General features: G+C 33.1%; 1 protein-coding gene across 3 annotated transcripts in view; it reads right to left on the bottom strand.

Moving 5' to 3' along the window:
- Positions 1–734: 734 nt before the first annotated feature.
- LOC149779365 (uncharacterized) overlaps positions 735–27,351 on the bottom strand; it is a 93,857-nt gene continuing 67,240 nt past the window's right edge. The window contains exons 13-20 of one of the 3 annotated variants that reach the window (XM_089939991.1): positions 20,721–20,799; positions 15,113–15,260; positions 11,281–11,353; positions 9,682–9,784; positions 4,831–4,972; positions 3,443–3,492; positions 1,805–1,900; positions 735–826 (exon numbers count right to left, since the gene is read on the bottom strand). In XM_089939991.1, the coding sequence (XP_089796117.1) occupies positions 768–826; positions 1,805–1,900; positions 3,443–3,492; positions 4,831–4,972; positions 9,682–9,784; positions 11,281–11,353; positions 15,113–15,260; positions 20,721–20,799 (750 nt within the window). In that variant the 3' untranslated portion in view covers positions 735–767. Of the gene's footprint in view, positions 827–1,804; positions 1,901–3,442; positions 3,493–4,830; positions 4,973–9,681; positions 9,785–11,280; positions 11,354–15,112; positions 15,264–20,720; positions 20,800–27,351 lie in introns of all 3 variants that reach the window. The other 2 variants (XM_089939990.1, XM_089939992.1) reach the window with 2 other exon arrangements.

A 27,351-nucleotide genomic window follows, 5' to 3' on the forward strand; every position in this document is an offset into this window, starting at 1 on the left:
TATGACAGTGATCAACATACCGGAAGCTTACGCATCACCTATATTTTGAAGTAATCTAATAATTAATGATAAAACTTAAAATTTGGATTTTCAAAGTTAAAAACAAAACCAAATCAAAACACTAAAAATATAAAAATATTACAGTGTGGTGGTAGAGGTGTTTGTGATAGTGCTGCTGCCATGCCAATGATGATGACGATGGTCCAGGTAGACTGCCATAACATGTCAATACAGTACTGGCCAACAAGAGACTGGCAAGCATAGCCAGTATGGGCATCTAAATGTGGTGATGGGTTTTCCAAAACTAGTCCATGTAGACTGCCATAACATGTCAATACAATACTGGCCAACAAGAGACTGGCAAGCATAGCCAGTATGGGTATCTTAATGTTGTGATGGGTTTTCCAAAACTAGTCCAAGTAGACTGTCATAACATGTCAATACAGTACTGGCCAACAAGAAACTGGCAAGCATAGCCAGTATGTGTATCCAAATGCGGTGATGGGTTGTCCAAAACTGGTCTGGTTTCCACACCATGTCAGTACTGGTCATGTAGTCTGTGTAGAGTTGATATGATCTGGTATTAGTACAGAAAGAGTGGGTGTCCTACCATAGTGTCTGAAATGGCCTGACTACAAAAAAGATAACGGTAACACTATATGAACCTGCTGCTGTCAAGGAGAAGCATAAAAAGTGGCCACATTTCCAATAGCAAAAAGAATGGGACACTGCAATACAAATATGAGTCTTTATTACCAAATTTGTAGTTATAGTATCTGCCCCTCACACAGGGTGCATTTTGACCTATCTTGTATCCATGAGATTTCTGAAAAAAATAAAATGCATACATATAAACAGAATTAATGAAAATAAAAACTTGCACATATAAACACAATTATACTTATAATCAATCTGATCCAAAAATACTGACCAACATACCATATATCTGTACTAATAAAGTAGAACTGAGATTTCATCACTGACCAAAATACCATGCATACTGTTGTATCATTTTTTTCACAAATACCCAGTTTTTCTGGTTTGGTAAAAGATATTTTCATGGGTATTTAAAATCATGACTTTGCTTTGCAAAGTTTGCATATTCATGGGTAATCAATTTCATGGATCAATCTTTACAAGTATAAAAAATATAAACTACAAAATAACAAAACTATGCCAACAAAAAATTGCAGTTGTTTCTATGTCCACCCAAGCTAGACAAAGAAATATAAAATTTAAGACAGGTTTTAATGCATTGTGAATGGCTGTGCTAAAACAGGACTGCTACCACTGGCAATGTTTAATATCTTAACCTTTCCATCAAACTTTGCACATAAAAAAGCAAATATAGATATACAAGTACCTGTCTATAATGGTCACAAAAGGTCCATATTTTTTGTCCTTTATAAACAACTGTCCATAATAAAAAGGTTCAGTATATATGAAAAGTATTTATAAATGTCATTACAAGCTGATGTCTGTTACATGGAGGCATCTGATGAACCAGGTACATCTAGTTTTACTTGAAAATGATAGATATAAAATGATATAACAATTATTCTACAGTAGTTATAAAAAAGATCTGAACAAGCTGAATTTATAGGTACAACAGTTCAGTACCAGATAGATGAAGAGCTATTCCAGCCAAAAAGAATGGCACAATCTTCCAGCTCTACCAGATGAAAAGAGAAAGTCAGACAGATAGAGAGACAAAAAGATAAATTTAAAGATTGGGACAATGTCAGACCACTAATATAAAGAAATTAAATATGGAGGAACAAACGAATAGAGACAAAAAACTTACTGTTTAAACTTTCCAGTGAGACATAAAAAACCCTGCATAAAGTACAGGTCCTGTACTGGAGATCACAGCATGGCTTGAATGTTTTCAGACACAGACCTGAAACAAACAAAAAATTCATAGATTACTGATTATTTTTCAGCTAGATACAACATATACTCACTTATAACTAAAGTCCAATGGAAAACAACATAGACCCTGATATGATGTTGCATAATACACCAGCACATCAGTGTCTATGTTGTTTATTCTACTAATTATTCCTTAAACAAACTACAAAGACCTAGACATGCCTGACATAATGCAATGGCAGATCAGTGTCTATGTATACTATTCCTTACACAAACTACACAGATCTAGACATGCCTGGACATTATGCAATTGCAGATCAGTGTCTATGTAGACTATTCCTTACACAAACTACAAAGACCTAGACATGCCTAACATTACGCAATGGCAGATCAGTGTCTATGTAGATTGCAGAAGGACTCAATTTATTAGCAAGTGGTAAAGGACCTTATAATTAGTCCAGTTTAATTCTTCTGCTTGAAATGGATGTAGAAGTTAGACCATAAAATTCTACTCCTTCAAACAGAGTTAAAATTTTGACATTAAATGCTCTGTTTGAAAAACAGGTCAAATTCTGACATCCAATTTTTCTGTTTCAAAGCGAGGTCAAATTCGGACAAATAAATGATCTGTCTGAAATAAAAGTTGATTTCAAACACTAAAATTTTGTTTCAAATACAAGTAAAACATAGACACTGAATTCTTCTTTTTGAAACTGGGGTAAAATGTATACATTAAATTCTTGTGTTTGAAATAAAGGTAAAATTTAGATATTAAATGCTCTGTTTGAAATAGAAGTCACATCCAGACAATAAATTCTTGTTTTGAAATAGAGGTCATATTAAATCATTAAATTCTTCTGTTTGAAATAAGGTCAAATTCTGACATTAAATGCTGTTTGAAACAGAAGTTGTATTCAGATATCAAATTTTCCTGTAAAAATGGAGGTCAAATTCAGACATCAGATTCTCTTTCTATAGCAATCTAGTACTGCAAAGCATTGTTGATAAGGGTATCCATGATAAATGTTTTATGTTATAAATACATTAAACTATAAATACATTAAACTATGTTCAAAATTTGTATGGTATAATATTCTGAATGAGATCATACATAACACTATGATTATTAAAGCCTAAGTTGATATGGTGCAATCAATCAATGTCTGAAGCAGGCAAAATACTGAAGCATGGGCAGGTTAATAACATAGAATCACCACGTATGTATACACTAAAGCCTGTATCAAATTATCACCATCATCAATATGTATAGACACAATACATTTTCCTTCCTGTAGATTTAGCAGAGTTAAACCAATTGTCATTTGAAAAGATAAACCTTAATCATTATCAACTGATCAAAGAAATTCAATAACACAAACTAGATTGTATCTCAAATGAGACTGCTAAATGATTACAATTAATCTTTGAAATGGACAAAACGAGCCCAACCCTGTGCAAATGCCTAGTGGGAAAAACTTTGATTGCCTGCAGTTTTTTAAATTATCACTGCATCAGAAATAGAATGTACCATCCTGACTTTACCGTTATTAAATGTGAAGTAAAATCTTACCAAATCTGTGTCCATTTGGACAGGTGCATGAGTAGTTCTCCTCCTGAAGCTGTAGGTTGTGTTAAGGAGAACAAAGAGGACTAATGTAAAAACTCCAAAACCATTTTTACATGTGACCAATTTCTCTCTATGTGCTTATATTATATCATGTGTAACCCTGTCAGTATGATAGGCATTTGTCTAAACACCTAATTTATAAGTTTTAACTGAAAAAACAATTCAAGTGCCCAACACAACTGTAATATTTAGCTAACAAACATTTTTGTACTGTGCATTTATGTATGTAACATGTCTAGTATGTAATGTCTAGTATATAATATGTCTAGTATGTAATGTTTAATGTATAACATGTCTAGTATGTAATGTATAGTATATAATATGTCCAGTATGTAACATGTCTAGTAGGTAATGTCTAGTTTGTAATATGTCTAGTATGTAATGTCTAGTGTATAACATGTCTAGTATGTAATGTTTAGTGTATAACATGTCTAGTATGTAATGTCTAGTATATAATATGTCCAGTATGTAACATGTCTAGTTTGTAACATGTCTAGTATGTAACATGTCTAGTATGTAATGTTTAGAGTATAACATGTCTAGCATGTAATGTCTAGTTTGTAACATGTCTAGTATAAAATGTCTAGTGTATAACATGTCTAGTATGTAATGTCTAGTATATAATACGTCCAGTATGTAACATGTCTAGTATGTAATGTCTAGTTAGCAACATGTCTAGTATGTAATGTCTAGTGTATAACATGTCTTGTATGTAATGTCTAGTCTATAATACGTCCAGTATGTAACATGTCTAGTATGTAATGTTTAGTGTATAACATGTCTAGCATGTAATGTCTAGTTTGTAACATGTCTAGTATAAAATGTCTAGTGTATAACATGTCTAGTATGTAATGTCTAGTATATATAACGTCCAGTATGTAACATGTCTAGTATGTAATGTCTAGTTAGCAACATGTCTAGTATGTAATGTCTAGTGTATAACATGTCTAGTATGTAATGTCTAGTATATAATACGTCCAGTATGTAACATGTCTAGTATGTAATGTCTAGTTAGCAACAACTCTAGTATGTAATGTCTAGTGTATAACATGTCTAGTATGTAATGTTTTGTGTATAACATGTCTAGTATGTAATGTCTAGTATATAATACGTCTATTACATGATAGCTAACTGACAGTAGAGAAGCCAATAAGATTGGCCTGTACAAAACTGTCTTGACTTTTTCAGATAAAATGCAAGATACAGTGAGAATAATGTCATCCAGTTGTAAATGCAGTGATGTCAACTGAATGTTAAAGTTTATGTGCAGACCCCATGACTCTGAAACAATGAGGGCACCACATTCCATGGTGTCCATACATTCAAGGATATCTTGCTCACATATTGCACATTTCCAATGTTCCAGTTCCAGCAGGTGCTTCTTTAATGAGCTGGGTGAATTTCTGGAAGGAAGCTTGTCACAGAGCTGTCTCTGTTCTAGAAACTGGACCATTGCCGATATGGTCTGTCTATCTGATGATGAAAACAGAAACATAAAAATGCTTATCAGTCAGCATACAAACTATTAGTGATATGTCTATCAGTCAGCATACAAACTAAAAGTGATATGTATATCAGTCAGCATACAAACAATAAGTGATGATAAGATGTCTATCAGTCAGCATGCAAACTATAAGTGTTGATAAGATGTCTATCAGTCAGCATGCAAACTTTAAGTGATATGTCTATCAGTCAGCATGCAAAGTGTTGATAAGATGTCTATCAGTCAGCATGCAAACTTTAAGTGATATGTCTATCAGTCAGCATGCAAACTATAAGTGTTGATAAGATGTCTATCAGTCAGCATGCAAACTTTAAGTGATATGTCTATCCATCAGCATACAAACTATAAGTGATACGTCTATCCATCAGCATACAAACTATAAGTGATTTGTCTATCAGTCAGCATGCAAACTATAAGTGATATGTCTATCAGTCAGCATGCAAACTATAAGTGATATGTCTATCAGTCAGCATACAAACTATAAGTGATATGTCTATCAGTCAGCATGCAAACTATAAGTGATATCAGTCAGCATGCAAACTATAAGTGATATGTCTATCAGTCAGCATACAAACTATAAGTGATATGTCTATCAGTCAGCATGCAAACTATAAGTGATATCAGTCAGCATGCAAACTATAAGTGATGATAAGATGTCTATCAGTCAGCATGCAAACTATAAGTGATATGTCTATCAGTCAGCATGCAAACTATAAGTGATGATAAAATGTCTCTAAGTCAGCATGCAAACTATAAGTGATGACAAATTATTGGTGACAGCAATTGTTAGCCAAAAGCATGGATAAGATACACGTTTAACCATTTCAATTAACATTCAAACTGTCAGCTGGACCAAACTGTTGCATGATGTGGGAAGAAATACATATGGATCATATTTAATAATACTGGAAAATTTCCCATGGCAGCATGGCCAGATTGCAAACCATAAACTACAGTTCACAGTGACCTAATTTTCAATCAAGGCTGTGATGCTTATGAAAAATTTGCATACCAAGTCATGTGACTCTACAAGCAATATTGTATGAGAATATGATCTAAATTCAAACTCTAACCTCACTGTCGATGACTGGGATGGGCAGATATATGAACAAATATCAATCCATACTGTATATATTCACTTATACATCAGGCCTCATTGTCAATGACTGGGATGGGCAGATATATGAACAAATATCAATCCATACTGTATATATTCACTTATACATCAGGCCTCATTGTCGATGACTGGGATGGGCAGATATATGAACAAATATCAATCCATACTGTATATATTCACTTATACATCAGGCCTCATTGTCAATGACTGGGATGGGCAGATTTATGAACAAATATCAATCCATACTGTATATATTCACTTATACATCAGGCCTCATTGTCGATGACTGGGATGGGCAGATATATGAACAAATATCAATCCATACTGTATATATTCACTTATACATCAGGCCTCATTGTCAATGACTGGGATGGGCAGATATATGAACAAATATCAATCCATACTGTATATATTCACTTATACATCAGGCCTCATTGTTGATGACTGGGATGGGCAGATATATGAACAAATATCAATCCCTACTGTATATACTCACTTATACATCAGGCCTCATTGTCGATGACTGGGATGGGCAGATATATGAACAAATATCAATCCCTACTGTATATACTCACTTATACATCAGGCCTCATTGTCGATGACTGGGATGGGCAGATATATGAACAAATATCAATCCCTACTGTATATGCTCACTTATACATCAGGCCTCATTGTCGATGACTGGGATGGGCAGATATATGAACAAATATCAATCTCTACTGTATATACTCACTTATACATCAGGCCTCATTGTCGATGACTGGGATGGGCAGATATATGAACAAATATCAATCCCTACTGTATATACTCACATATACATCAGGCCTCATTGTTGATGACTGGGATGGGCAGATATATGAACAAATATCAATCCCTACTGTATATACTCACTTATACATCAGGCCAAACTGTTTAGATCCTAATCTAAGGTACAGAGCTGGATTTGTTAATCACATGCACTTGTTTGCAAAGAGTTGATATAAGGTAGACAGCGGAATTTGTTAATCACAAGCAGAATGCCACACAGTGTCAATATATGGTACGATGTAGTATGATACACAGTGTCAATATATGGTACGATGTAATATGATACACAATGTCAATATATGGTACGATGTAGTATGATACATGGTGTCAATATATGGTACGATGTAATATGATACACAATGTCAATATATGGTACGATGTAATATGATACACAATGTCAATATATGGTACGATGTAATATGATATACAGTGTCAATATATGGTACGATGTAATATGATACACAATGTCAATATATGGTACGATGTAGTATGATACACAGTGTCAATATATGGTACGATGTAGTATGATAAACAGTGTCAATATATGGTATGATGTAATATGATACACAGTGTCAATATATGGTATGATGTATTATGACACACAATGTCAATATATGGCATGATGTAGTATGACACACAGTGTCAATATATGGTACGATGTAGTATGATAAACATTGTCAATATATGGTATGATGTAGTATAACACACAGTGTCAATATATGGTTCATGGTAATATGATACACATATGAATTTGCTAGGTACATGCACTCTGCTACCCAATATCAACTTATCACTTCACCAGATTCTTGTCTCTAATGAAATTCTCTCACCTATAGGCAATAAAACTGTCACTTATAAAGTGTATGGTTCTAAAAGTTGTCTTAAGTTAAATTTAAAATAATAGAAAAGTTCTCCTAAGTCTTCTTATAAATTGAAATATATTAATAATATTATATGTAGTGTATTACATGCTGCTGGTCTAGAATGCCTACAACAAAAATGTTATAACTTACACAGTACAGTGATTGCAAGTTGTGTAATTAAGCCAAAAATGTATTTCAATCATCAAGTACTGGGGACTGTTTGAACTGAACTGTTATATAAGTAATATAGACCACTGTACTGGAAGCACTACATATCACTGTACTGGAAATAATACAGACCACTGTACTGGAAATAATACAGACCACTGCACTGGAAGTAATACAGACCACTGTACTGGAAGTAATACAGACCACTGCACTGGAAGTATTACAGACTGTTTGAGAATTAAATTTCTATTATAGGTCATATGCGATCACAAGTTTTAACTATGTTAATTATTCAGCAAAGCAAACAAACAATATTACTTTCAAATTGATATTACAAAGGACTCAGTGAAAAAAGTTACTAGCAGCAAAAGGTAGCAGAGTTCTGCAAGTCATTATGTTTGTATTACCTCAGTTTCAATATTTATTTGGGGGCCCGAGTGGCCGAGTGGTCTAAAGTGCTCTCCGTTATGGATCACTGCCATCTCACCTCTGTCTGTGTAGGTTCGAGTCTCGGATTCAGCCAACGTGGGCATGTGAGAAAGCTTGCCAGTAGCTTCTCATGGGTCGGTGGTTCTTTCCAGAATGTCCTTGGTTCTTCCTCCACCGTTAATACTGGCCACCATGTAGAGCCTATCATGTGCTGAAAAATGGCATCTAACCTTACAACAACAACAACAACAATATTTATTATCAAATGAGCTGACTTAATATCAATGTATGACAAATGTAAGAACTGTCTACCTGTACTATCTACAGGTATATAGGAATCTGTAACATCTACAAGCATGCATGTATATAGGGATCTATAACGTCTATATGTATACTGGGATCTGTAACATCTACATGTAGTGATCTATAACATCTACATGAATATAGGAATTAGGTGACTGCTACAAATATATATATATATATATATATATATATATATATATATATATATATATATATATATGAATCTAACATCTACATACATACATGTATATAGGGATCTATAACATATACATGTATATAGGGATCTGTAACATCTACATGTATGTAGTGATTTATAACATCTACATGTATGTAGGGATTGGTGGCATTACATATATATAGGGATCTGTAATATCAACATGTATATAGGGTTCTGTAACATCTACATGTAGTGATCTATAACATCTACATGTATGTAGGGATTGGTGGCATTTACATATATATATATATATATATATATATATATATATATATATATATATATATATATATATATATATATATATATATATATAGGGATCTGTAACATCAACATGCATATAGGGTTCTGTAACATCAACATGTAGTGATCTATAACATCTACATGTATGTAGGGATTGGTGGCATTTACATATATATATAGGGATCTGTAACATCAACATGCATATAGGGTTCTGTAACATCTACATGTAGTGATCTATAACATCTACATGTATGTAGGGATTGGTGGCATTTACATATATATAGGGATCTATAACATCAACATGTATATAGGGTTCTGTAACATCTACATGTATGTAGGGATCTGTAACATCTACATATACGTAGGGATCTATAACATCTACATGTATGTAGGGATTGGTGGCATTACATATATATATAGGAATCTGTAACATCAACATGTATATAGGGTTCTGTAACATCTACATGTATATAAGGATTTGTAACATCAACATGTATATAGGGTTCTGAAATTTATTCTTATTAACATTACCTTGCAATGTATCTTTTGAATCACTAGTGGCCTTAGTGACGCTGTTTTGTATGTACTGCCCACAAATCAAGTCATTTATTTGGTTCAACTTGCTTAATTCTTCCTTAAAATTAAAAATAAAATAATCAAAATTAGGCAATAATAAATGAAATTAGGTAAATATAAGTGAAATTAGCTAATTATAAGACCTGGGAAGATAATCAAAATTCAGAAAAATGAAACTCATCCTGAGAGATCATGCTATGAATGTCACAAGTGCCACAAACACAAATAAACCAAAAAACATAATTAGAAGAGATCTAACTCCACTTAAATTTGTGTTTGTGAAACACACATGCCCCACCCACAATCTGACTCCATCTTGACATTAAATTTATGCTCGTAAAACAAATATGCTCCACCCCCAATTCCAACCGCAACTTTAGTTCAGAAAGCTCAAAAACTTAGAAAAGTTTGAAAAATTGCCAAGGGCATTAAAACTTAATCTAGTCAACAAAACATCGTACCTCGTGACATTCTTTTGCTTAATCTGCAAAAAAAATTTTTTTTTCAAAAGAGGCCAAGATCCAGATAACTAGAACCTGTCTTAAAACTTAAAATTGACATAATGACCTGAAAATCTAATCTGCTTGCCTACACATATATGTTTACTAAATGTAATTTGTTTGTGCTTGTTGGGTTTCTTGCAGTCTTGATAACAAGCTTTCCATGAAGGCCAGAAGGACATGCAATTGGTCAAACATTCAGATAGACAAGACTTTGGTTGCCTTTGATGCAAACAGTCAGGGCATAAAAATACATATAAGATTGTCTTGCAACAACAGAACTTTATAGCCCAATATGTGTTTTAACATGAAACAGACAGTAAGATGTCTTTGTCACTGAAAAACTATAAAAAGATAATCTCTCATTTCCTGCAAAAGAACCAGGATAGCTATAGAATCATGAATTCCTTTGTTCCCTCATGACTAAATCTCAAAGGCACTTGTATAACCAATCTGGACTATAAAGCTTCTTTATGATATTGATCAGATACCTGCTCGTAAAAGTGCTTCCAAAATATATTTAGGTTCAAATACTAGTAAGCTTGTCGATGACATTGATTGCTGATATTGACAGCAACAATGACATGGTGTATGTTTTTGTGCAGGAGCTAAAATTAGAGTGCCTAATTTAAATGCAAAGGAAAAAGTATGGACAGAGAGATGGATTAGAGACAAATATAGTAATAACTATATTACACCTACCACCCCATGTTGGATAAAAAAATTTATTAACACAGAAGGTATGGAATTTTTGAAAACTGAGATCACCACTTTTAATGTACATGATAATCAGAGAAGAAATTATAAAGAAAATTCCATACCAACACCCATTTTTAACCTATATTCATGAAATACATAAGATAAATGCATAGCAGTTCCAATGTTTTCTCATCCATCATTCCAAACAAGATCAGCCCACCAACTGACATAAGCAAACTTAACCAGTACGGTCTCACTCCATAAAATGACATCAGCAAATTTAACCAGTATAGACTAATAACAGACTTTTTACCAATAAAATAGCTCTTTTCATTGGTCAGGTACATGTAAATACCTTTTCTTTTTCTTGTTCTTCCTTTACAGACTCTAATTTTGGAACACTTTGGCACTGACACATTAAATGGAACCTGAAATTACACAAAGACATCTGAAACACTGACACATCAAACAGAACCTGAAATTACACAAAGACAAATGGAACACTAACACATCAAACAGAACCTTAAATGACACAAAGACAAATGGAACACTAACACATCAAACAGAACCTTAAATGACACAAAGACAACTAAAACAATGCTGCCTAGAATCACCCTTCTATTACTGGCTATAACTCATGCTGCCTTAATTTAATCTAAGCAACAACTTTGTAAACATGCATCAGCTGTTTCATTCTCCGAGATGTTTGCAAGAAAAATAAGTTTACTAAATTCTGGAGGGCATAGTAATGAAGTTTAAGAAGAAGTGTTCAATAGGCAGTATCAGATTACTTTATTCACAGACAAGTAATGTTTTCAATGGGCAATATCAGATTACTTTTTCCACAGACAAGTAATATTTTCAATGTTCAATATCAGATTACTTTTTCCACAGACAAGTAATGTTTTCAATGGGCAATATCAGATTACTTTTTCCACAGACAAGTAATATTTTCAATGTTCAATATCAGATTACTTTTTCCACAGACAAGTAATGTTTTCAATGGGCAATATCATATTACTTCTTCCACAGACAAGTAATGTTTTCAATGGGCAATATCAAATTACTTTTTCCATAGACAAGTAATGTTTTAATGTTCAATATCAGATTACTTTTCCATAGACAAGTAATGTTTTCAATGGGCAATATCATATTACTTTTCCATAGACAAGTAATGTTTTCAATGGGCAATATCAGATTACTTTTTCTACAGACAAGTAATGTCATCAATGGGCAATATCAGACTACTTTTTCCACAGACAAGTAATGCTTTCAATTGGCAATATCAGATTACTTTTTTCTTTCGACAAGTAATGTTTTCAATGGGCAATATCAAATTACTTTTTTCCATAGATAAGTAATGTTTTCAATCGGCAATATCAGATTACTTTTTTCCATAGATAAGTAATGTTTTCAATGGGCAATATCAGATTACTTTTTCCATAGACAAGTAATGTTTTCAATCGGCAATATCAGATTACTTTTTTTCATAGACAAGTAATGTTTTCAATCGACAATATCAGATTACTTTTTCCACAGACAAGTAATGTTTTGAATGTTCAATATCAGATTACTTTTTCCACAGGCAAGTAATGTTTTCAATGGGCAATATCAGATTACTTTTTCCACAGACAAGTAATGTTTTGAATGTTCAATATCAGATTACTTTTTCCACAGACAAGTAATATTTTCAATGGGCAATATCAGATTACTTTTTCCACAGACAAGTAATGTTTTCAACGGGCAATATCAGATTACTTTTTTCCATAGACAAGTAATGTTTTCAATGGGCAATATCAGATTACTTTTTCCACAGACAAGTAATGTTTTCAATGAGTAATATCAGATTACTTTTTCCACAGACAAGCAATGTTTTGAATGTTCAATATCAGATTACTTTTTCCACAGATAAGTAATGTTTTCAATGGGCAATATCAGATTACTTTTTTCCATAGACAAGTAATGTTTTCAATCGGCAATATCAGATTAATTTTTCCATAGACAAGTAATGTTTCAATGTTCAATATCAGATTACTTTTTTCCATAGGCAAGTAATGTTTTCAATGGGCAATATCAGATTACTTTTTCCACAGACAAGTAATGTTTTCAATGGGCAATATCATATTACTTTTTTCCATACACAAGTAATGTTTCATGGTTCAATATCAGATTACTTTTTCCACAGACAAGTAATGCTTTCAATCGGCAATATCTGATTACTTTTTTCTTTCGACAAGTAATGTTTTCAATGGGCAATATCAGATTACTTTTTTCCATAGATAAGTAATGTTTTCAATGGGCAATATCAGATTACTTTTTCCATAGACAAGTAATGTTTTCAATCGGCAATATCAGATTACTTTTTTCATAGACAAGTAATGTTTTCAATCGACAATATCAGATTACTTTTTCCACAGACAAGTAATGTTTTGAATGTTCAATATCAGATTACTTTTTCCACAGGCAAGTAATGTTTTCAATGGGCAATATCAGATTACTTTTCCCACAGACAAGTAATGTTTTCAATGGGCAATATCAGATTACTTTTTCCACAGACAAGTAATATTTTCAATTGGGCAATATCAGATTACTTTTTCCACAGACAAGTAATGTTTTCAATGGGCAATATCAGATTACTTTTTTCCATAGACAAGTAATGTTTTCAATGGGCAATATCAGATTACTTTTTCCACAGACAAGTAATGTTTTCAATGAGTAATATCAGATTACTTTTTCCACAGACAAGCAATGTTTTGAATGGGCAATATCAGATTAATTTTTCCATAGACAAGTAATGTTTCAATGTTCAATATCAGATTACTTTTTTCCATAGGCAAGTAATGTTTTCAATGGGCAATATCAGATTACTTTTTCCACAGACAAGTAATGTTTTCAATGGGCAATATCATATTAATTTTTTCCATACACAAGTAATGTTTCATGGTTCAATATCAGATTACTTTTTCCACAGACATGTAATGTTTTCAATGGGCAATAACAGATTACTTTTTTCCATAGACAAGTAATGTTTTCAATCGACAATATCAGATTACTTTTTCCACAGACAAGTAATGTTTCAATGGGCAATTCAGATTACTTTTTCCACAGACAAAAAATAATGTTTTCAATGGGCAATATCAGATTACTTTTTCTAAAGGCAAATTATGTTTATCTGTCAAATTATTATTCACTTTCATATTTAATTTAAAAGTAGGTCACACTGAGCAAAATTTTGTTAAAGTGGTGTAGTACTTCTCAGTCTGCAAGTTTCATGACCACAGGTACAATTGTGTTCCAGAAACTGAACTTGCCTATAGATAAAAGATGCACTTGGTCACTGGAACATTAAAAGTAGGTCACACTGACCTAATATCAGGCTGCATGCACAGAGAGGCTTTCAAAACAATACTAGCATTAATGTCTCATACACTGGCATAAACACAAAAGTTGTTAATTTGTTATATGTCAATACTGATCATGGCACCTACAAAACAACATATCAAGCTCTCCCATATTTTTGTACACAACATGTACAAATTGGAAAAAGTCCACTGAATATTGTAACAGCAATTACAAACTGGAAGAATTCCAATGAATCTTGCTACAGTTGAGTTACAAACTTGAATAAATGCATTGAATATTGTACCAAGTGAGTTAAAAATTGGCAAAATTCCCTTGAATATTGTTTCAGTTGAGTTAAAAATTGGAAGAATTCCATTGAAAATGGTTACAAGTGAGTTAAAATTTGGAAACATTCCCTGGAATATTGTTACAATCCATGCTTATTTTTCAAATTCTAAAGAAAACATATAATATCTGTCTAACGTGTTTTAATATATATATATATATATATATATATATATATATATATATATATATATATATATATATATATATATATATATATATATATATATAAATACATACATACAAACACACATACAGAGACACAGACACACATACATACATACATGCACACACACACACACACACACACACAGACACATACATACATACATACATACATACACACACACACATACTCATCTCAATGAATGTAGTTAATTCAATATGTCAATAAACTGCACAGTCTGGAATTTTTTGTCCTGCTTTAACAAAAACATGAGTAACTAGTTTTAAATTTGAATCTTAACTGTATTTTTACTACATGTAAAATATAATAATACCTGATGATTCTCAGAGTTCTGAGAGGAAGCTTCCCCAAAATCTCTGGGTTGAACTGTGTTAAATATTCTACAACCTTAGAAAGATGAATCTTTTCTAAAGCGAGTTCAGCCCTGTAGACATGGAGTAGATCTGCCGACTCACTTAAACCTGCTAATAAAAGCAAGAGTGAAAATTGAATAAATCAACAATCATTGATATAACAAAATATGAATATTTCATTGAGCGAGATCTTCTGAATACACTTCTTTCAATCAAACAAAAGTATTGTATATGCTCACTTAGAAGTTAAGTCCACCTGCATTATATAGTTTAATGCAGTTTTTTAAGAGTAGTCCGTTGAACAATACATCTCCTAATGTGCTGGTGCATTATGTGATGGTAGATTACGGTCCATGCTGTTTGAAGCTGGAATTGACTTATAGTGAGTAGACAAGGCACTGCATTCTTTTTACAGTATTTTTATGATGTTATGAACTGTAAGTCCCTCCCACAGACACACAAAAACTTTCAGAAGCTGAAGGGCAGATGGGTCATATAAAATAAACCCACACCCCCATTTTCAGAAGCTTGTAGTGGGGGTGGGTGGGATCACCCAAACTACACAAACACATACATTTAGAAACTTACAGCAGGGGTAGGGGAATCAACCATAATAATCCTCCTTCCCCCAAATCTGACCCAAAGAGGCATATAAAACATATTTCTTACCTTTCATAATATTTTGTAATCTGATTCAAGAGTCAACAAAATAAGTATTTTATTTTAAGGCTCCAGCAGCATAAAAAAAATGCTTTTATTTATTTAAAATTTCACAGATATTGTTTCTTAGTAAATTTGTCCTTGTATTATAATAATTATTCATAAAAATTAATTACAAACCTCTTAGCTGTCTGGAATTTCTAAAATGAGAATATCTTTTATATATCATACTAAATTACATAGCAATTGCATACTACATAAAATGGCACATTATGTATCACATATCACACTCTGACATCACATGGTATGTTTTAGCACAGAATAGTAATGTCAATTATCCTGTATCACAATGAACTTGTCAACATAATTCATCATATATCACACTCTATTACATAGCACATTGTATATCACATCAGATGGCACACTATATTACATATCACATTGTATATCACATATCTTAAAAACCTAATAATGTTTCCTACCTTAAATATTCTCAGCATGTTTTTTAATTTTTTTCTTATATCATGGTGTTTGGTTTTGTAATCATATCTTTATATGTTTTTTATCTTATAGGTGTTGTCTAATGTTGTAAAGCGCTTAGAGCTTCTAAAGATTAGGCGCTATACAAAGTCCTCATTATTATTATTATTATATCACACTATATTAATGAATAACAGTGATGTCAGAGAGATCCTGTTTTGCCTTGCACTTACTGACTGCAAGCCAAAAATTCAAAATCAATTCCAATTCAAAATACCTTTGAACAATAGTCAAGTGTAGCAATTACATCATCTAAGGTTTATTCAAAGGAGAGCTGAAAATTTCCTATCATGCCAAATGATAATCAAAATCACTAGAAAGTGTAATGACTTTGGGAACACTGCTCTTATGGATTTATATAACATCCTATTCAGTCAAGTCAAAATCTTTACAAAATGATCCTCGTTAGTGCAGTCCAGTACTGATGAATTACATAAAGAAATAATTACATTTCAATGCTTGAAAATTACAAAAATAATATAAAATAAACCAAAACTGACGGTAATTTTGATGCTTCATTATATTTAAATTAAATGTTCTCCAGTGAAATCGATTCCATATTCTATGACACAATAGAGGATCAGACTTTATATTCTTAACCATGGGAACTTGGAAAGAATTTTTCTTTCATGAGAAGTGATATGCTCTCTGAATATTTTATGACAAAGATATTTCCTCTAAAAGTAAAATAACATGGTTCTAAAGTAACAGCTTTTGCTTAAAAATCGCTGCCTACAACCTAATAAATTGTAGTAGCTAACTATGTCTTCCTATATCTCCCAACCTGACATCCTTTTAATGTTTTGTCTTCTTACGTTGCATGGAGGTGGCAATCACCTCAAGAGTAATTCTCAAGTCGATGTGAAACTATGTCCAAAAATGTACAGTAAAATATTTATTATCCAGTGAAGGTAAATTTAGAAAGGATAATAGGTTGTCTGGATTCTCAAAATTTGCTCAGCAAATAGAACTGTGAATGACAGCATCTGGAATAAATGGGTCTGATAATCATGAACATTTCTATCAGTAATTACTGGTAAGTAATTATTAACATGTATGCTTTAATTTTTTTAAGAGATTGGACTTATCAGTCTTTAACTGTATTTAATCTGCATGGACTACTGAATGCCTTTGATTGGACTTATCAGTCTTTAACTGTACTTGATCAGCATGGACTACTGAATGCCTTTGATTGGACTTATCAGTCTTTAACTGTATTTGATCAGCATGGACTACTATATTGGATCAGCATGGACTACTGAATACCTTTGATTGGACTTATCAGTCTTTAAATGTACTTGACCTGCTTGGAATACAGAATGCCTCTGACTGGATCATTATCAGTATTTAATTGTGCTTGCTCAGCAATTTCTGAATTACAAATTATACACTGTCATAGCAGGATTCAGTTAGCAACAATCATGTGTAAGAATAACCTTTATCTCTGGATCCACCTCTCCCATTATCTCCTAATTACATTTATTTCTACCATAACAATATAATTTAAATACCACTGTAATTATAATTCTATGAGATTATATTCAATTGTTTGTTTCTGATTTCTGTTTTAATTACAGATACATGCACATTATAATTTCTGGAATCACATTAGTAGTAGTAGTGTTAAGTATATTTGATTTAATTTGTAAGTTTTAAAATCTTTTTATTTTTTAATTTCATTATATGTCAAAATAATGTAGTTCTGTTTACTAGGAACGCAATACTTTTTTCAGAAAATAGTTTGACCTTGAATGTTCATTTTTGTAAACACATAAGGCTGACCTGGTTCCTGGCCTTAATTCACAATTAGTAACAGTCATATCAACAATTTTTTTTAAAATTTATTTTTATTGTGGGAATAATAAGGTTGAGATTGAGGCTGTGTTGGATATATGACCCTTAACTTGTAAACAGATTTTAGTGAAGTTAACATGTTTTTTTATTTTATTCTTTGAGTAAAATGATAGGTTCTTGTCAGGGCCATGTGCTGAGAGTATGTGATGTAAACATGATCACATGATCCTCTATTTTGCAATTAGGTATTTCTAAAGTTGCGCATTAGTTTTCATAATGATGCTTAGAGATTTCTGAACACTGAGACATAAAGGTGATTTTTTTGTTGAGTCATTTTGGGAATTACATTTTAATGTTTATTCAGATTATCTGGATTCAAAAGGATTAATTCATTTCTCTGGAAATATTTGTGAATGCTCATACAGAATTTTTGAACAAAGACATTTCTTAAAATTTTTACTTGAATTTCCAAAACCAAAGTGTTATTTCTTGTGTTTCTACAAGGAACTGTAGACAACAACACAATACAGGATACAGCATAAATCATCGCCTTCCATCATGGATTCTTCATCGGGACTCAAACTTGAATTCATTAAAACACTTCAATATTAGGACTTAAAAAATGTGTGGATTATTCTTGGATTAGATTCTTAAAACTGTAAGTTCTTATTTTTTCATTTTTACAGTAATTTTCCAGGGAAAAAAATAACTTGTTAAATTTTTCAAAGCTTGTTGTTTTCACTCTTTCTAGTGTTACTGTTTATTCGAACCTAAACACATAACATAAGAGTAGTAGTCCATACAAGTAAATAATCAGATCAATCAGCATGTGGACAATCTGAATCAAGATTAAAACCAGAATAAAACAGCCTGAATCAAAATTACAACCATATTAAACCAGTCTAAATCAAGATTACAACCAGAATAAAACAGCCTGAATCAAAATTACAACCATATTAAACCAATCTGAATCAAGATTACAACCAGAATAAAACAGCCTGAATCAAAATTACAACCATATTAAACAAGTCTAAATTAAGACTGCATCCAGAATAAAACAGCCTGAATCAAAATTACAACCATATTAAACCAGTCTCAATCAAGATTAAAACCAGAATAAAACAGCCTGAATCAAAATTACAACCATATTAAACCAATCTGAATCAAGATTACAACCAGAATAAAACAGCCTGAATCAAAATTACAATCATATTAAACCAGTCTGGGGCCCCAAGTGGCCGAGTGGTCTAAAGCGCTCACCGTTACGGATCACTGCCATCTCACCTCTGTCTGCGTGGGTTCGAGTCCAAGGCTCAGCTAGCGTGGGTACATGGGAAAGCCTGCCAGTAGCTTCGCATGGGTCGGTGGTTCTTCCCTGGGTTTTTCAGGGTTCTTCCTCCACCAGTTATACTGGCTGCCATGTATAGCCTATCTTGTGCTGAAAAATGGCGTTAAACCCCAAAACAACAACAACAATTAAACCAGTCTAAATCAAGATTGCATCCAGAATAAAACAGCCTGAATCAAAATTACAACCATATTAAACTAGTCTCAATCAAGATTAAAACCAGAATAAAACAGCCTGAATCAAAATTACAACCATATTAAACCAATCTGAATCAAGATTAAAACCAGAATAAAACAGCCTGAATCAAAATTACAACCATATTAAACCAGTCTAAATCAAGATTGCATCCAGAATAAATCAGCCTTAATCAAGATCACAACCATATTAAATCACCCTGAATCAAGATTATAACCTGAATAAACCAGCATTACAATCATATTAAACCAGCCCGAATCAAGATCAGAATCATTATAAACCAGCCTGAATCAAGATTAAAATCATTGTAAACCAGTCTGAATCAAGATTAAAATCATTGTAAACCAGTCTGAATCAAGATTGTAATAAATGACTTGATGCTTTTCACATGATGCTATATTTTAAATGACTGATTAGCATCTGTCACTCGTTTTAACCATAATTTTTTCTTATTTTATATTGGAAATGCAAGCATATTGTAAAGCCGTACATTATAAACAGATGATATTTATTAACATCTGTTTCATACAGACTAAATCTACAATGAAAAGCCTGTATTACATTAGGATGTTTATTAACATATCAAAGACTAAATCTTCCAAGACATGTCTATTTTTACCTTTTAAGTATTATTTGGAATGTCATCTACACCAAATAAATTCCTAAGCACGTAACTCTGGAAAAGTCCCCATCAATTTTAAAGCAATTTGCAGGACCGTGTACTGGATTAACAACTTGCTCCTAGCAACAAGTTTGCATTACTTAAAGCAAAAACAGACAATAGTGTTAGTTCAATGTGATTCATATTATATGTCTTTTAGTTCCATATTTTTAAGATTTCTATCATGAGAAAAGTATTCTTAAATAGTGAACCAGTCTAGAAAATTCATAGTACACTTGTACCCTCTAGTGACAGACAAGAGAGATAAATGAGTGTTTTTGGTTTGGTTGCATGTTACAATCATAGTGTGCTTTCCATTAAAGAGTCAGAAAGTACAGATTGGAGGAAAAGTTAAATAATTCAAGTGAACCTGTCTCATCTGTAAACCAATTGCTGAAAACTTCTGTCAGATCCACTGTTGAATGCTGGTATGTTGGTAAAATGCACAGCTGAAGAAGAAAAAAACTGAAGTAAACTAATCTTGTATGGATCTTTTAGTTTTGTAAAACTGTGAAATCTAAAGTTCCAAACCTGCCATCTAGAAATTTAAGTTCAAAAACCTGCCATCAAGTTAAAAGCAGCCAGTGCAACTGTCATGTTTGTTAGTGCTGAGCTGAACAATAAAGATACTGACAGAAAACATGGTTGGAGTAAGTACTAAGAGTGCCAGCAATATGACTAGTATGAACAATGAAATTGTCTTATATTGTGAGACCACAGTAAGCCTGTAATACTAGCATATTTCCATTTTGCCCTGCCTGTAATACTACTGGGTGTCAATAGCCCATTTCATACTGAATTTAACCGAGTTGCCCCGTAATTATCCGAATAACCTCCCAAGTTACTTTATACTCCAGCCAATCCAACGCTGGTGGGTACATGTACATAACAAAATGGCATCCATTGTTGTTTAGAAATATTTCAGAAATAAAATTAAATGATTGAAATTTGTATGTAAATTATCCACATACTTTCAAAAACAAATCTGGCAGTCCTAAAAACGCATTTTATTATAGTGACGATTTGGATGCACATACATAGTTTGAATAACTTGCTCTTTGATTGCCAGGATTACATTTGTTTACTTCGACACCGTTTCCTTACTCACATGTACATGTCCAGATGTAAACAGCTCAAAGCTACTCTCTCGTATGGGTTTGAAATCCGCCCTGGTTTCCAGAAAATAAGACAGGATGGTTCCAATATTAAATTTCGTCAATATCTGCGACAGCATCACTCTTGAATATACATTTTTCAACTCGATAAACGATGTTGAAGTAGTTACAAAAGTTGATGCTGATGCTGAAGCATTAGCCATATTTTGCCCACCACCTATTACAGTCAGCTGACCACCCGCCACGTGATCAAAATTCCGAGCAAATTACGAAGTTCACCAAAGTCTGCATGAAATGGGCTATTGTACACGGTAAGTCTGTAATGTCAGTAAGTGTCAATTATACACAGTAAGTCTGTAATGTCAGTAGGTGTCAATTATACATAGTAAGTTTGTTATGTCAGTAAGTGTCGCTTATACACAGTATGTTATGCCAGTAAGTGTCAATTATACACAGTAAGTGTTATGTCAGTAAGTGTCAATTATACACAGTAAGTATGTAATATCAGTAAGTGTACATTATGTATAGTAAGTCAATAATACAAGTAGGTGTCCCCTATGCACTGCATGTTTGTAATGTCAGTAAGTCTGTAACACTAGTAGCTGTCCATTTTGCCCTGCCTGTAACATTACTGGGTGTCAATTATACACAATAGGTCTGTAATGTCAGTAGGTGTCCATTATGCACAGCAAGTCTGTAATGGCAGAAGAAGTCCATTATGCACAGCAAGTCTATAATGGCAGTAAGTGTCCATTATACTCAGTAAGTCTGTAATGGCAGTAGGTGTCCATTATACTCAGTAAGTCTGTAATGGCAGTAGGTGTCCATTATACTCAGTAAGTCTGTAATGGCAGTACAGTAAGTGTAAATCATGCACCGAAGTCTGTTATACCAATAAGTGTCCATTATACACAGAAAGTCTAATGCCAATAAGTGTCCATTATACACAGAAAGTCTAATGCCAATAAGTGTCCATTATACACAGAAAGTCTAATGCCAATAGGTGTCCATTATACACAGAAAGTCTAATGCCAATAGGTGTCCATTATACACAGAAAGTCTAATGCCAATAAGTGTCCATTATACACAGAAAGTCTAATGCCAATAGGTGTCCATTATACACAGAAAGTCTAATGCCAATAGGTGTCCATTATACACAGAAAGTCTAATGCCAATAGGTGTCCATTATACACAGAAAGTCTAATGCCAATAAGTGTCCATTATACACAGAAAGTCTAATGCCAATAAGTGTCCATTATACACAGAAAGTCTAATGCCAATAGGTGTCCATTATACACAGAAAGTCTAATGCCAATAAGTGTCCATTATATACAGAAAGTCTAATGCCAATAGGTGTCCATTATACACAGAAAGTCTAATGCCAATAAGTGTCCATTATACACAGAAAGTCTAATGCCAATAAGTGTTCATTATACACAGAAAGTCTAATGCCAATAAGTGTCCATTATACACAGAAAGTCTAATGCCAATAAGTGTCCATTATACACAGAAAGTCTAATGCCAATAAGTGTCCATTATACACAGAAAGTCTAATGCCAATAAGTGTCCATTATACACAGAAAGTCTAATGCCAATAGGTGTCCATTATACACAGAAAGTCTAATGCCAATAAGTGTCCATTATACACAGAAAGTCTAATGCCAATAAGTGTCCATTATACACAGAAAGTCTAATGCCAATAAGTGTCCATTATACACAGAAAGTCTAATGCCAATAAGTGTTCATTATACACAGAAAGTCTAATGCCAATAAGTGTCCATTATACACAGAAAGTCTAATGCCAATAGGTGTCCATTATACACAGAAAGTCTAATGCCAATAGGTGTTCATTATACACAGAAAGTCTAATGCCAATAAGTGTTCATTATACACAGAAAGTCTAATGCCAATAGGTGTCCATTATACACAGAAAGTCTAATGCCAATAAGTGTTCATTATACACAGAAAGTCTAATGCCAATAGGTGTCCATTATACACAGAAAGTCTAATGCCAATAAGTGTCCATTATACACAGAAAGTCTAATGCCAATAGGTGTCCATTATACACAGAAAGTCTAATGCCAATAAGTGTTCATTATAGACAGAAAGTCTAATGCCAATAGGTGTCCATTATACACAGAAAGTCTAATGCCAATAGGTGTCCATTATACACAGAAAGTCTAATGCCAATAGGTGTCCATTATACACAGAAAGTCTAATGCCAATAGGTGTCCATTATACACAGAAAGTCTAATGCCAATAAGTGTCCATTATACACAGAAAGTCTAATGCCAATAGGTGTCCATTATACACAGAAAGTCTAATGCCAATAGGTGTCCATTATACACAGAAAGTCTAATGCCAATAGGTGTCCATTATACACAGAAAGTCTAATGCCAATAGGTGTCCATTATACACAGAAAGTCTAATGCCAATAGGTGTCCATTATACACAGAAAGTCTAATGCCAATAGGTGTCCATTATACACAGAAAGTCTAATGCCAATAAGTGTCCATTATACACAGAAAGTCTAATGCCAATAAGTGTCCATTATACACAGAAAGTCTAATGCCAATAAGTGTCCATTATACACAGAAAGTCTAATGCCAATAAGTGTCCATTATAGACAGAAAGTCTAATGCCAATAAGTGTTCATTATAGACAGAAAGTCTAATGCCAATAAGTGTCCATTATACACAGAAAGTCTAATGCCAATAAGTGTTCATTATAGACAGAAAGTCTAATGCCAATAAGTGTCCATTATACACAGAAAGTCTAATGCCAATAGGTGTCCATTATACACAGAAAGTCTGTAATGGCAGTAAGTGTTCATTATACACAGAAAGTCTAATGCCAATAGGTGTTCATTATACACAGAAAGTCTAATGCCAATAGGTGTTCATTATACACAGAAAGTCTAATGCCAATAAGTGTTCATTATACACAGAAAGTCTAATGCCAATAGGTGTCCATTATACACAGAAAGTCTAATGCCAATAAGTGTTCATTATACACAGAAAGTCTAATGCCAATAAGTGTCCATTATACACAGAAAGTCTAATGCGAATAGGTGTCCATTATACACAGAAAGTCTGTAATGGCAGTAAGTGTTCATTATACACAGAAAGTCTAATGCCAATAGGTGTCCATTATACACAGAAAGTCTAATGCCAATAAGTGTTCATTATACACAGAAAGTCTAATGCCAATAAGTGTTCATTATACACAGAAAGTCTAATGCCAATAGGTGTCCATTATACACAGAAAGTCTAATGCCAATAGGTGTCCATTATACACAGAAAGTCTAATGCCAATAGGTGTCCATTATACACAGAAAGTCTAATGCCAATAAGTGTCCATTATACACAGAAAGTCTAATGCCAATAGGTGTTCATTATACACAGAAAGTCTAATGCCAATAAGTGTCCATTATACACAGAAAGTCTAATGCCAATAGGTGTCCATTATACACAGAAAGTCTAATGCCAATAAGTGTTCATTATACACAGAAAGTCTAATGCCAATAAGTGTCCATTATACACAGAAAGTCTAATGCCAATAAGTGTCCATTATACACAGAAAGTCTAATGCCAATAAGTGTCCATTATACACAGAAAGTCTAATGCCAATAGGTGTCCATTATACACAGAAAGTCTAATGCCAATAAGTGTTCATTATACACAGAAAGTCTAATGCCAATAGGTGTCCATTATACACAGAAAGTCTAATGCCAATAGGTGTCCATTATACACAGAAAGTCTAATGCCAATAAGTGTCCATTATACACAGAAAGTCTAATGCCAATAAGTGTGCATTATACACAGAAAGTCTAATGCCAATAAGTGTTCATTATACACAGAAAGTCTAATGCCAATAGGTGTCCATTATACACAGAAAGTCTAATGCCAATAAGTGTCCATTATACACAGAAAGTCTAATGCCAATAGGTGTCCATTATACACAGAAAGTCTAATGCCAATAGGTGTCCATTATACACAGAAAGTCTAATGCCAATAGGTGTCCATTATACACAGAAAGTCTAATGCCAATAAGTGTCCATTATACACAGAAAGTCTAATGCCAATAAGTGTCCATTATACACAGAAAGTCTAATGCCAATAAGTGTCCATTATACACAGAAAGTCTAATGCCAATAGGTGTCCATTATACACAGAAAGTCTAATGCCAATAGGTGTCCATTATACACAGAAAGTCTAATGCCAATAGGTGTCCATTATACACAGAAAGTCTAATGCCAATAAGTGTCCATTATACACAGAAAGTCTAATGCCAATAAGTGTCCATTATACACAGAAAGTCTAATGCCAATAGGTGTCCATTATACACAGAAAGTCTAATGCCAATAGGTGTCCATTATACACAGAAAGTCTAATGCCAATAGGTGTCCATTATACACAGAAAGTCTAATGCCAATAGGTGTCCATTATACACAGAAAGTCTAATGCCAATAGGTGTCCATTATACACAGAAAGTCTAATGCCAATAAGTGTTCATTATACACAGAAAGTCTAATGCCAATAGGTGTCCATTATACACAGAAAGTCTAATGCCAATAGGTGTCCATTATACACAGAAAGTCTAATGCCAATAGGTGTCCATTATACACAGAAAGTCTAATGCCAATAAGTGTCCATTATACACAGAAAGTCTAATGCCAATAGGTGTCCATTATACACAGAAAGTCTAATGCCAATAAGTGTCCATTATACACAGAAAGTCTAATGCCAATAAGTGTCCATTATACACAGAAAGTCTAATGCCAATAAGTGTCCATTATACACAGAAAGTCTAATGCCAATAGGTGTCCATTATACACAGAAAGTCTAATGCCAATAGGTGTCCATTATACACAGAAAGTCTAATGCCAATAAGTGTGCATTATACACAGAAAGTCTAATGCCAATAAGTGTTCATTATACACAGAAAGTCTAATGCCAATAGGTGTCCATTATACACAGAAAGTCTAATGCCAATAGGTGTCCATTATACACAGAAAGTCTAATGCCAATAGGTGTCCATTATACACAGAAAGTCTAATGCCAATAAGTGTCCATTATACACAGAAAGTCTAATGCCAATAGGTGTCCATTATACACAGAAAGTCTAATGCCAATAGGTGTCCATTATACACAGAAAGTCTAATGCCAATAAGTGTGCATTATACACAGAAAGTCTAATGCCAATAAGTGTGCATTATACACAGAAAGTCTAATGCCAATAAGTGTGCATTATACACAGAAAGTCTAATGCCAATAAGTGTGCATTATACACAGAAAGTCTAATGCCAATAAGTGTTCATTATACACAGAAAGTCTAATGCCAATAAGTGTTCATTATACACAGAAAGTCTAATGCCAATAGGTGTCCATTATACACAGAAAGTCTAATGCCAATAGGTGTCCATTATACACAGAAAGTCTAATGCCAATAGGTGTCCATTATACACAGAAAGTCTAATGCCAATAAGTGTCCATTATACACAGAAAGTCTAATGCCAATAGGTGTTCATTATACACAGAAAGTCTAATGCCAATAAGTGTCCATTATACACAGAAAGTCTAATGCCAATAGGTGTCCATTATACACAGAAAGTCTAATGCCAATAAGTGTTCATTATACACAGAAAGTCTAATGCCAATAAGTGTCCATTATACACAGAAAGTCTAATGCCAATAAGTGTCCATTATACACAGAAAGTCTAATGCCAATAAGTGTCCATTATACACAGAAAGTCTAATGCCAATAGGTGTCCATTATACACAGAAAGTCTAATGCCAATAAGTGTTCATTATACACAGAAAGTCTAATGCCAATAGGTGTCCATTATACACAGAAAGTCTAATGCCAATAGGTGTCCATTATACA

The sequence above is a fragment of the Sinohyriopsis cumingii genome, chromosome 17, assembly GCF_028554795.1.
Source record: "Sinohyriopsis cumingii isolate HCF-2022 chromosome 17, ASM2855479v2, whole genome shotgun sequence".
NCBI classification, from domain to species: Eukaryota; Metazoa; Mollusca; class Bivalvia; order Unionida; family Unionidae; genus Sinohyriopsis; species Sinohyriopsis cumingii.